At 41.6% G+C, this 12,192-nt stretch overlaps 1 protein-coding gene across 1 annotated transcript in view; it reads left to right on the top strand.

Moving 5' to 3' along the window:
• SLC22A2 (solute carrier family 22 member 2) overlaps window positions 1-5,937 on the top strand; it is a 43,857-nt gene extending 37,920 nt beyond the window's left edge. The window contains exons 10-11 of the mRNA XM_066594556.1: window positions 1,466-1,565; window positions 5,830-5,937. Coding sequence (XP_066450653.1) covers window positions 1,466-1,565; window positions 5,830-5,887 — 158 coding nt within the window. The 3' untranslated portion in view covers window positions 5,888-5,937. The remainder of the gene's footprint in view (window positions 1-1,465; window positions 1,566-5,829) is intronic.
• Window positions 5,938-12,192: the final 6,255 nt, after the last annotated feature.

Genomic DNA, 12,192 nt, shown 5'->3' with positions numbered 1-12,192 from the left:
TTTTGCGTACAGAATCTATTTCTTTCACTTCCTGATGTCATCTATACATATAAAAAGGAATGTCTGTCGGTCTGTCTGTCCTTTTTGCGCTACTACACCATTCAGCTAATCGCCATGAAACTTTGGGAAGTTGTTGAGTACACTCCTGGGAAGATTACTGGCATAGCACATCTATCCTACGATAGGTGGCGCGCGTGCGAGCATCGTTGACAGTTATGCCCCCCAGACAAAGATCGTTTGATTTCCATCTCAAGCACAAAAGCAAAAGGCATTACGAGTAACGGGATGCGTGTTCAACTACAAAATGATGCATCCGCCGAACGTTTCGCAAGACAATTGCTGGATATTGAGAATGCTGAGGTAAAATGAAAGCTGTGCTGTGATTGGTTGCAATTTCTTATACTGCTGAGGTAAAATGAAAGCTGTGCTGTGATTGGTTGCTATTTCTTATACTGCTGAGGCAACATGAAAGCTGTGCTGTGATTGGTTGCTATATATTATACTGCTGAGGCAACATGAAACCTGTGCTGTGATTGGTTGCTTTATATTATACCGCTGAGGTAACATGAAAGTTGTGCTGTGATTGGTTGCTATATATTATACTGCTGAGGTAACATGAAAGCTGCTGTGCTGTGATTGGTTGTTTATTATACCGCTAAGGTAACTTGAAAGCTGCCCTGTGATTGGTTGTTATCTAGATATATAAAAACGAATGAATGTATGTATGTCTGTCTTCGCAGCAACACGCGACGGGTAAGCTAGTATATACATAAAAAAGAAAATGACCTAAAGCCAACGCCAACTAACACCATCATGGCCTTATGTACCCTGTAATCCAAGACTATACAAAATATATATCAAAACGTTCGAAACAAAATGAGGAACCCATTCCCGTACTTTATATTAGCATAAATATACTAATTTTAAAAATAAACAACTATAAATTTTTAAAAAATCCTTTTTTTAGCTTTTTACCCCTAATAAAACCAAAAACACAGAAAAAAATTGCCTTATTTGTCATGGGGCAAAAAAATGCACATAAGTAAGATGGAAAAGTACCTCTACAGTGCCAGCTATTGGGTGTCAGCATTCTTTCAATTCAAAGTGACTTTATAACAAGTCATCAATGATTGGGAATATTAAACCAAATGCAGGAAAAAATAATTTTGGTAGCTGAAAAAAAAATAGCGAAGTAAAACCACCACATGGGTAAAATCCCCCCAAAGTGTCTGATCCTTTAGGATTACAAGACCCGGGTCCTTAAGGGGTTGATCTTTGTCGGTACTGCTCTATCCACTTTCCTTTTCTTCATATGTTGATATTTTTCCTATATAAACTCCTTGTCAGGCTTTTGGAAGGTTTTAAGTTTACATCATAATAAGGCTGCAGGGTCAAAGGTGGTGAAATGATTAAAGGGTCTTCTACCAGACTTTTCTTTAGTTCACCTTTATTTTTTTCCACATAGCTATTATAGGAGTCATTTCCGGGATACTTGTGTTGTTGCTTCCTGAAACTAAAGGATGTGATCTCCCAGAAACTATCGAGGATGCAGAGAATTTGCATAGGTGAGTTAAATAAGTGTTATATTAATGAGTTAATATTCTCATACAATACATATATAATATAAATCCCTTCCTGTGGCAGAAGGTCATAGGCCGGATGCACGCTTGTGCATGCATTTGCGCACCACATATTTACGTGCACAATGTGCAGAAAATAGAACCCATTGATTTCAATGGGCTCACTCAGTTGCACGTATTTGGTGCGCACAATTTGATCGCGCAAAAAATATATGCAGCATGCTCTATTTTCCTGCGCACTTGTGCAGGGAAGGAACACATCTTAAGCTCAGTAAACTAATTGGCCATTTCAATGGCTGAGAACATTGGTGCATATTTTTTGCACACACCACTGTGTACAGTACAGTAAAAAATGCTGTTGCGCACGCAAATATGCAATGTCCAATGCATAAAAGCGTGGTGCAAATAAGCATATGCTCATGTGAATCCGGCCTTATAGTCTGATTTCCCTTATGTCACACAAATACAAACTGGGGAATAAACATTTTACAACATGTGTTTGCTTTGTGGGAGTAAAATTGAGCATCTGGAGGAAACCAAGGCAGATATGGAGAGAACAAACCTGCTCAATGGAAATGGTTAACTAGTTAGGAACTCGCCTTCTGGAAGCCTATAGTTCCATGTTCCTTGCCTCTGGTTCAATGTAAACATTTTAAAACCTCCTCAGGTCACTAAAAGGTATGTAGTCAGTAAATATATGAAGAGACAGAAGAGAGGGGTTAACCCTTTGCAATCCAATTTTGGATTCAGGGTTCTAGGGGGCTTTCTCTTTCTACCATTATATAATGGCGCCACCTGCTGGCTAGAGCCAGTACTGCAGTATGTGACATGCCGGAGAGGCCCCGACAACAAAGCGGACGGCAATATATAGTAAGAATACCCTGCTGGACACCTTCCAACATCGCAGCTGCACAGGCTTTAATCAGAATGTAGGAAGACATCAGACAGTGGTTTGGAAAGGCTTAATGCTACTGAGAGATTCATGCTGGGTAAGGGTAAGGGGAGCAACGGAGGGAACATAATTTATTGGTCATCGCACAAAGCATTCTTCTCAAACTCCACATCAGGATGAGCCTGTTCGCAGAAAGAAAATGTATATTTATGTAACAGCTCTTGCACGTGGGCGATGTTCAGCATGACTTCCGTCCGATTGCAATATGGACAGAACTCGCATGGGAAAAAAATCCCATTTGAATGGGCTTATGTGCATGAGCAATTTTTCACTCAGACCGATGATCTGAGTTGAAATATTGCTCCATGATCTATTATTGTGCGAGTCTTGCACAATTATAGGACATGTAATGTGTGGTGTCCCACAGATCAGACAGCATATGGACAGGGTGCTCATGTGTTGTCCATCGCGATTTGCAAATCCAAAGGGTGATAATCTGCGAGAGGGAGAGCATCCATGCAGAGTCTCCAGCTGCAGTAGGACATTGAGATACCCATCCGGAGTTTCAGGATTTGTAGTCAAGGAACGCTCCTGATTCTGGATTAGCCAGAACCAGTCACAGTCAATACCACAACAAAACTACTGTAAGTGAGACAAGCCTCAATAAAAACTGATTGTGTGTGCACACAAATAGGATGTGTTAAGAGCCGAGCAGGCCTGCTGCGGATGAAAGACAGACAGTAGAGATTTACTAAAAGCTTGATTTGCAAGTATTGGACTTCCAATTGAAGTCGGGCCAAAACCCTTATACATCAGTACCGTCTATGTGAACTACAGTATATCTGGGTACCGCAAGATACAGAGAATTATTCTGTTAATGGACCATACCAATAAAGTGCAATCTATTGTTCTAGATGTCTTATTGGTATTGTGTGTTGTCGTATTATAATTATTCTATACCAAGTGTGAGATCCTGTTTGTTCCTAAAGTGCCAATAGTTGTGGTGCTAGGCCTTAGCTAGTAAGTCAGGATTGTGTAACAGTACCGTAAAAGTTTATTTGCTTTCTAAATGGTTTCCTAAAATTCCATAACATTGTTCCTTTTCAGTCCTATCGTATTCTGTTAACTGTGTCGCATATCATCATCCAAGACTTTTCCATAAATAACAGAAAGGGAAGTAAAACACTCAAAATATTCAGCAGAGACACATGGGGGGTAATTTATTGAACAGTATATGCCAATTTTCTGGAGTTAAAAAGTCACAAAGTTTTGCACAAGTCATACTTATACAAAAATGTGTGACTTTTTGGTAGTTTTGCACCTCGTATGCCACTTTTTACAAAATGGGAAAAGGCGAATCTATGCCAACTCATAGCTGGAATAGATTTAACAGTCTGGTACATAGCATTTTTAGGGGTTGCACATATTGGAATTGGACATTCATTTTATTAATACAGAGAATCTAATCTCCTGTTTCCTCTACACCAGTGTTCCCCAACTCCTGTCCTCAGGGACCCCCAACAGGTCATGTTTTCAGGATATCCTATAGCAAAAACATCTGTGGCAATGTCTGAGGCACCGACAATAATTATATCACCTGTGCAACACTGAGGAAATCCTGAAAACATGACCTGTTGGCGGTCCCTGAGGACTGGAGTTGGGGACCCCTGCTCTACACAGTCATAACATTAAATGGATACAATTCTGCCTGCTCACAGCCAAAAGTGAGAAAAAGTACAAACTATAGAAAAGTTTTACATGGCAAAGTGTGGAATTTAATTTCTAAACAGCTTTATTTAACAATGCTACTTTGAACAAGCCAACAATGTGTCTGGCTGTCTAAACAGGCTGCACGAGAGCCAATGAGCCAGCGGTAACGTCACTTGCTTGTTCAAATGAGAATCGGCTAGTCTAAAATGACCCTTATGTATCGGTTAATATACAAACAGCACAATATTTTCTGTTCAGTTTCGTATAATAGTCATATTCTGTTGTAAAAGAGAGTTTGCCACCTTGGCTGAAGTAACCCAACGTAATGATTCAACAGCGGAAAGGATGCTCAAATCTGTAATTTGTATACATACACTTTTTCCCGTTCCTCCACCGTGTGCCTGACTGTAGCTGCTGGTTAAACGCTCGTTTGTCTGACAGCCAATTCTCATGAACTTCAGGCACATGCATGCTAAATCGAGTGTATGACTCACTCTATAGCAGTATGATGAGGACGCACAATCCTGCAATAGTGTCGGCGGTATGTACAGGCAGCAGTGCAGAAGAGAGTAGTTCTCCTCTGCATCGCCAACCATACATGCCACTAATTGGAGGTGAGCTCCAACAAGAACTGTTGCTGCCTTCCCGCCTCCCCCAACAGCTTAGTCCCTTCCTTCCACCGTACTATCAGCGCTGCTGTTACACAGAGTGCTGCTGTTCCTGCTGTGGAAGAAAAAAAAAGGAGTTATAGTGGTTATAGAGCGAAAATGTGTAAATTTAGCCATGCTATTTATGCTTACAGTTAGCGGTACTATTTATCAATAGTTCCTCGTGGGTCATATTAAGGCCTCATGCCCACAGCCGGGCCTGATTCCGAATGCAAAAGCTCGCTGTGGAATCAGACCCGGTACCCCCCAGAAACTTACACTCATCTGCCCGGTTCCACCGTGAGTATCTCGGCTGGCGAGCGGCGCGTCAAGCGCTGGGCTATGATGCGGATTCACGCGATACTTCTGCAGTGCTCACTGCTGAAGTATCGCGGGACAGATGGCTTTCATTGACTGCAATGGAAGCCGTCCGTGTAATTTTCCGCACAGAATAAAACATGCTGCAATACTCCCCCGTGAGCGGAAAATCTCAGTTGATTTCCACTCATGGGCAGGGGAGAATCTTTTAACCTAGCATGTCTGTGGATAGACATTGCTGCAGAATTCATGGCAGGTGTCTGGCCGCGGCTGATACTCCGTCTGTGGGCATTTGGCCTTACTGTGGATAATATCCACAGCAAATCTGTAAAGAATCATCTAAAATATCCACAAGACAAAACAACACAGAATTGTGAAGATAAAAAAAAGTCAATAGCTTTGAGATCCACAACAGCAGACTCAACTTCCCCATGAAAGGTGAGGTCTGTGACGTCTCATATACAGACTGACTGGAGGATGTAAACACACCTGGTGCTGGAGTTGCGGGGGCTGGTACAGGTAAGTAGATGTTCTTTTATTATTTTTCAGCATGGCAAGCCACTTTAAATACAAAATTCCAGAGAAACCCCCTTGAGCATTATTAGCCCCAAACCAGATAGTCCATTAATTGAAATAGTTCAATTCACATAGATGCTAATGTTTTTTTTCCTTTGAATTTCAGAAAACACGAGTCAAACAAAATAAAGATTACGTATCTGGAAGTAAAGTCTAGAGAATGATAGATGGTGAAGATGGACTTTTCTATTAGAAGTTAAAAGCAATAAAGAAAATAAAGCAGTCTTAAATCGTGTTAATTTTTTAAAATCTTTTCTTTAAGCAGAAAAGGGAAACATTTTACTATTCTTTGATAGATCATCAAGTGAAGTTCACATATAATGTTACTTAGAACCTTTTAAGTTCTCAACCTGAGTTATTTCTATCGTGGAGGTTACATACCTTATCTCTAATGTAGTGATTCCCGACCAGAGTGTCGCAGCATCTTGGTGCGCCATGGAAACCCATTTGAGGTGCCGCAGCTGGCACAGCTGGTAATTTTGGCGATGGCGGTAATTGTTTTTTATTGACTATATTCAAAGCCGGTAAAAAAACATTAGGCAGCCATGTTAAACCTTATGCCCGACAGCATCCCTATAAGCCTGCTGACCTGTTCCAACTCACTCATTACAGACATTCTGGATGCCACGTTGACCCAATCATCTGACTCATCCCCCAGAATCTGTTTATGCTTTGTACATATACCTATTAGCAGTAGCACAGGATCAGAGGGAGGAGTTAGTGGATTGCTTCAGCGCGGCGTCCAGAGCGTCTGTAATGAGTGAGTTGGAATAGATCAGCAGATTTGTAGAGATGCTGCTCGGCTGCAGCACAGAAGGGGTCAACATGTGTTGGGAGCATCTGTGACGGGTACTGTAGGGTATCTGAGGCCACAAACCCTATGGGGGGGCATATCAGACTGGCACTATGGGTGAATTTGAGGTTGGGACCCTTTAAGGGCATCTATGGCAGGCATTATGTGAGCATATAAAAAAGATGTGGGTGTGTGTGGCAGGAATTATGGGGACATCGGAGGTCTTGAGGCAACTGTGACATGCTATTACTACAGGGGCCACTAAGGGGTGCGATATCACTAATGGGGCCACTGAGAGGGTCCCTATTACTTATGGGGCTACTGAAAGGGGGCACTGTTACTACAGGATTAGTGAGAAAAGGCTCAATTACTATAGGGGGCTATTGGAATAATGGAAGTAAAATTATATGTTGTGATAAGCTATGCACCTAGCGACGCACCTTGAGTACACCCGCTTTTTTAGTGAGGGGGTTCCCTGTGGTAAAAATGTTTTCCCGGGGATGCTCCAAGGCTGAAAAGGTTAGGAAACACTGCTCTAAGGGGTACTTGCACTGTGTTTGTTGTAGCCCAGTGTATGCTCATACACTTTAAATGTAAATTTTTTAAGGGGAGCGTGGTATAAGTACTTTACAAGGATATGAACTAGAACATTGTAACTATTACTGTATCTACAAAATATTAAATATCTTTGAACTTTAGCTTCTGTTGATCAGTCTAATGCTATAATATAACACTTATTGACTGCGTTTACTTTTTAGTGCACATAACACCAGATAGCGGTATGGTAAAAGATATGAAATCAATACATGCTGGACTCATACATGAGACAAAGCTTTAGAGGAACTGGACATTTTCTTAATTTTACTTTTTCTATCTCTCTTGAGCTTTAACATTTCTTTATATATGAAAGCTGAATACAGTACTCACCAGAAGTTTAGAAACACACCATAAAAATGTAAAATTGTGAATAAATAATAAAAATAATTAACTAAATAAATAGTAAAACATATTGATGCTCAATTTGTACCCCAGATTGTTTAGCAAAGTTGATTTTAACCCCTTAAGTACCAGGGTATTTGGTTCTAAAGAACTAACACTTTTTTGTGATTATACCCATGTGGTGGTTTTACTGCCCCCTGGTGTAGTCACTAGCAGAGCTAATCAGGGTCTGCTAGGACCCTGCAGCTCTGCTGTGTTAGTGAGCACTCGGCGGTCATGTGATCACCGGGTCGAATAGTGGAAGTAATACTTCACTACATAGCACTTATTGAGTACTATGGAACTTGCAAGAAAGAAGGCAAAAGTAGTTAAAAAAGCTCCTACCTTCTCCTCAGGATCCTCAGTTGTGACCAACAGCCGGAGAAGGAGCTTTAATCCGGCACTGTATTTTCGCTATAGGCCAGAATTAAATCCCCAGGACCAAGAGCTGTAACTTCACTAATGTTGGTCCTTAAAGGGTTAATGTCTTCTGATAGATACTGGAGGCATGGAATTCATAAAGGCACTTTATTAAATATTTAGTGAAAAATAAGATTTGCTTATCAAAAATTTCCCAAAATTTCTAAGAAAGGCGGCAAGGCTCCTGATTCCACTAAAGAGGCGGGAAATGGAACCACCAATCCTTACCGTATGGAGAGACAAAGTCTCTCAGAGCAGTCGCTTTCAGGTAATTTTACTTCGGAACCTGGTGCTAGAGGTAGATTCTTCTCATTATAGAAACTGTTAGTGCAAATTGTGGGTGCCATATTAGGTGGTTGGTACAAACTCGGAGAAAATGCTCTAAGCAACACAATCTGATGTGTTACTAGTATATTCTCTGATTTATTGTAGTAAGATACAGCTTTTATAGCCAAAAAGGTAGATTTCAGGTTGAAACCGAAAGGGGTGTTACAAAGCCAAACAGCTCTATCCTTTATTTGATCCAAACTGGTTCTCCTTTGAAGTGTAAAGAATGATAAGTTTCTCTTGACTAGAGATGAGCTAGCACACTCGGATAAGGCAGTTACTCGAGCGAGCATCGCTCTTCTCGAGTAACTGCATTCTTGTCCGAGCAGGCTCGGGGGGCGGCGGAGGGTAGCCTGCTCAGACAAGAATGCAGTTACTCGAGAAGAGGGATGCTCTCAAGTAACTGCCTTATCTGAGCGTACTCGCTCATTTCTACTCTTGACTAATCTCTGTTGGCTCCATTGTTCTAAAGAAAATCTTGTGTACCTTGTCTTTTGTTGACTTTCTGTCTTTGTCTCAGGTAATAAACCTCATTAACATAGTGTAAGGAATTTACTCTGCAGAACATGCCACTTACAGACATAGCCAAAGTTAAACTGAAATACAAAACTACGCTATCACAGTGGCAGTACACTGACATATAGAAGAAACTAAACTTTTCACAGTATAGGCAGTTAACGTAATTTTTATTAGGTATATATTAAAACCTAGGGCTCGAAGTCCATCTGTATCAACCTAAAATATTATAAAGACAATAGTGTATGAGATTGAAACCTTCAAAGCAATCAAATTCTGTTCGTCCCACCAATCAGATTGGTCCCTGCGCTGAGCCAATGAGAGGCAGCAGTCACTCACCCATTCATGAATTCATGAATGGGTGTGTGAGTGAGAGCTGCCTCTGATTGGTCAGGCTGTGACCAATTAGAGGCAGCTCATTCAGCAGGCGGGATTTTAAAGCCCCGGCTGCTGAATACTATAGAGAAGCAGTTCAGGAGAACTGCCGGCGGCCGCCGCTGAACTCCGGCTGCAGCGGAAAGGTGAGTATACATTTTTTTTTATTTTTACACTTTTCTGGATGAATTGCAGGGAAGGGCTTATATATTTAAGCCCCTCCCGACAATTCATCCTGCGCTCTCCGGCAGCCCATTGCTTTCAATGGAGCCGGCTGTATTGCCGGCTCCATTGAATTCAATGGGCAAACATCGTTCTTCTCTGCCACAGCTGTTACAGCTGTAGCAGAGAAGAATGATTTGTCTTCTTTATGTTCTCAATGGGGTCGGCGCTGCTGCCGCCGGCCCCATTGAGCGCATATAGAGAAGAGAACAGGAATCGCAGATCGCAGATAGGTGCGATCTGCGATTTCTGTTCTATAATTTATCGGACGAGCGCATAAAAAGCGCTCATGTGTCCGATACCATTGCAAAGCAATGGTTTTAAAAAATCGCCGGACGTATGCACATGCGCAAATCGCGTGAAAAAACGCCCGTCTGACTAAGCCCTAAAACACAAAAATGACCACTCCACACAAACGGGAAAAGATAGGGAAATCTAGCACTACCAGCCAAAAGGGGGAAAATACCCCAGCCTAAAGTGGGGAGAATGTCCTGACAAGGATGACCCCATGTCCTGAACCTAGGCTGACCTATACTGACCCTTGGTAAAGACAGAAAATGTTAATAGGCAGGTGGTAACAACTAATGGCAGCATTAGCAATGGCAGGAACAACACTAAGATATAAATCAATACACCAAATACTTAGCTTAATCCAAACAGCAGCACTTAGGAAAAAGGACTAGACCAACTTCACCCAAAATAGATGAATAATCAGTAACTAGAAATTGAAATATATAACCCCACTCTCAAGAAGTTTAGCCAGCCCAGAAAAACACAAACCATCTAGGGGAATTTAAACATAGCACTCCAATGACCCTTTATCAAAGAAGGGAGAACCCAAGGCGATAACAAACATACAACCTCAAGTGTCATAACATGCCTTGGACTGACTTAGTACTGCTTCCATTTCCACTTCGCGATCAGTATATTGCGGCCCTGTCTCATGACAATTTTTTTCCCATTTTACTCCACTTAGAAATTTTTTAAAGTTCGCCAGTAAATTATGTGGTATATTAAATGATAGCATTGAAAAATACAACTTGCCATGCAAAAAGCAATCGAAGATGAAACCCATCCATTCAGTACTTTGAGACATCTCCAGCTCTGCCTGCTGGAAATGTCAGGTGCTCCAGCATCACTCTGCTTGTAACATGTTAAGCAAGCAGACACATGTGCTGTAACTCTTTCCTGGCCAGACTGACGTCACACAATGCACTTTCTTCTCTAGTGGGTGGATATGGAGACATAATAAAGTACTGAATGGGTGAGGTTTAGAGATGAGCGAATATACTCGTTTTGAGTAATTACTCGATCGAGCACCGCGATTTTCGAGTACTTTCGTACTTGGGTGAAAAGATTCGGGGGCGCTGGGGGGCGGGGGGGAGGCGTGGCAGAGCAGGGGGTAGCAGCGGGGAACAGCGGGGAGCCCTCTCTCTCTCCCTCCCCCCCCACTCCCCGCTGCAACCCCCCACTCACCCACGGCGCCCCCCGAATCTTTTCACCCGAGTACGGAAGTACTCGAAAATCGCGGCACTCGGGCAAAAAAGGGGCGTGACCGAGTAGGTTCGCTCATCTCTAGTGAGGTTTCATCTGCGATGGGCAGGGATACAGCCGGTTCACAGAACACCCATCAAACGGTGCTACCCTTATTTGCATATAGCACGCAGTCCAGAAAACAGGCTATATCTAGAGAGTGGAGTCACACTGGAAAATAAAAAAAAGTACCATTATACTCTTCATATCATTGGGCATCTACCTGCGTATTCAGTTGGTTGCCCAAAATCTGGTGGCAGACTTCCTCTGAAAGGTTAAATGCCTTATTCTGTTTGAGAATAGAAGTCTAGAAGTCTAAATAGAAGTCATCAATGAAATTATTTATTTCCTCATCCACAGAATTTATATATCCAGAATGTCACTACGAGACAAAGTGTAACACAGTTTACATTACAGTTTGTAGTTAGCATTGATCAACAGAGCTTGTATGTGGCCAGAAAATGGGAGGTGGTTGTTATTTAGAGGGTCCATTCAGCAGCCTTTCAGAAACAAACCTGCCTGTTCTAGCAGCAGCTCAATTAGTTTGTACGATGCAGAAAGTTGGAGGGGTTACTGTTTGTGCTGCTCTGCACATCTGTGTTAAAGCCTGAAATTCACTTTGTAACCGTTGTAACATTTAATCATAACATTTTTTGGTGGTGGACTGGTGGTGTTAAGTATTAAGAGAGCAGAATTGATATAAGTTATCTGGGTTTATACAAGAGCAACTACTTTTGTTCCATGCAACAAGTAGATATCTGGATTACAGCTCACTCTGGGAGGTAAGGAGGTTAGTGTGGCATTAAGTCATTTCTCATATTTTAGCAACTTTGTTAATGTTTTTGTTGACACCTAAAAATACATTGAAACACATGGGAAAGAATGGTTAACAGCCAGGTCATTTATTTTAAAGGTGTCGTGTTGTAGTGTATTCTTTGTTTAGAAGTTTCTGGATATGTTTATGCTAGATACTTTTGATGTCTTGGAATAACTATTAGAATAACTTTGGCGTCTTTCAGATCTGCATTGGGAATTCCATTTTCCTGCTCCGTTCGTAGAGCAGGAAAGGGGAATCTCGTAGTCGAACAGGTCCATCTTATGATGGAACCGAACAGCGACAAATGTAGCCTATTGATTAATGGGGTCTGTTCGGTTTCCAATCAAAAACGCTGTATGAAACTTTCCTTTAAAGCCCATAGACTATATTCTTTATTCCACTTTTCCTGTATATTTAAAGTTTTAGCTTAAAAAAACCGACAGGGAAATATAGACTTTTTTACTCTATGGATTATAACACTTGTAGAG

The sequence above is a fragment of the Eleutherodactylus coqui genome, chromosome 3 (assembly GCF_035609145.1).
Source record: "Eleutherodactylus coqui strain aEleCoq1 chromosome 3, aEleCoq1.hap1, whole genome shotgun sequence".
Classification (NCBI taxonomy): Eukaryota; Metazoa; Chordata; class Amphibia; order Anura; family Eleutherodactylidae; genus Eleutherodactylus; species Eleutherodactylus coqui.
Note: the sequence above shows the minus strand (reverse complement) of the source record. Positions and strands in the feature narration are given on the sequence as shown.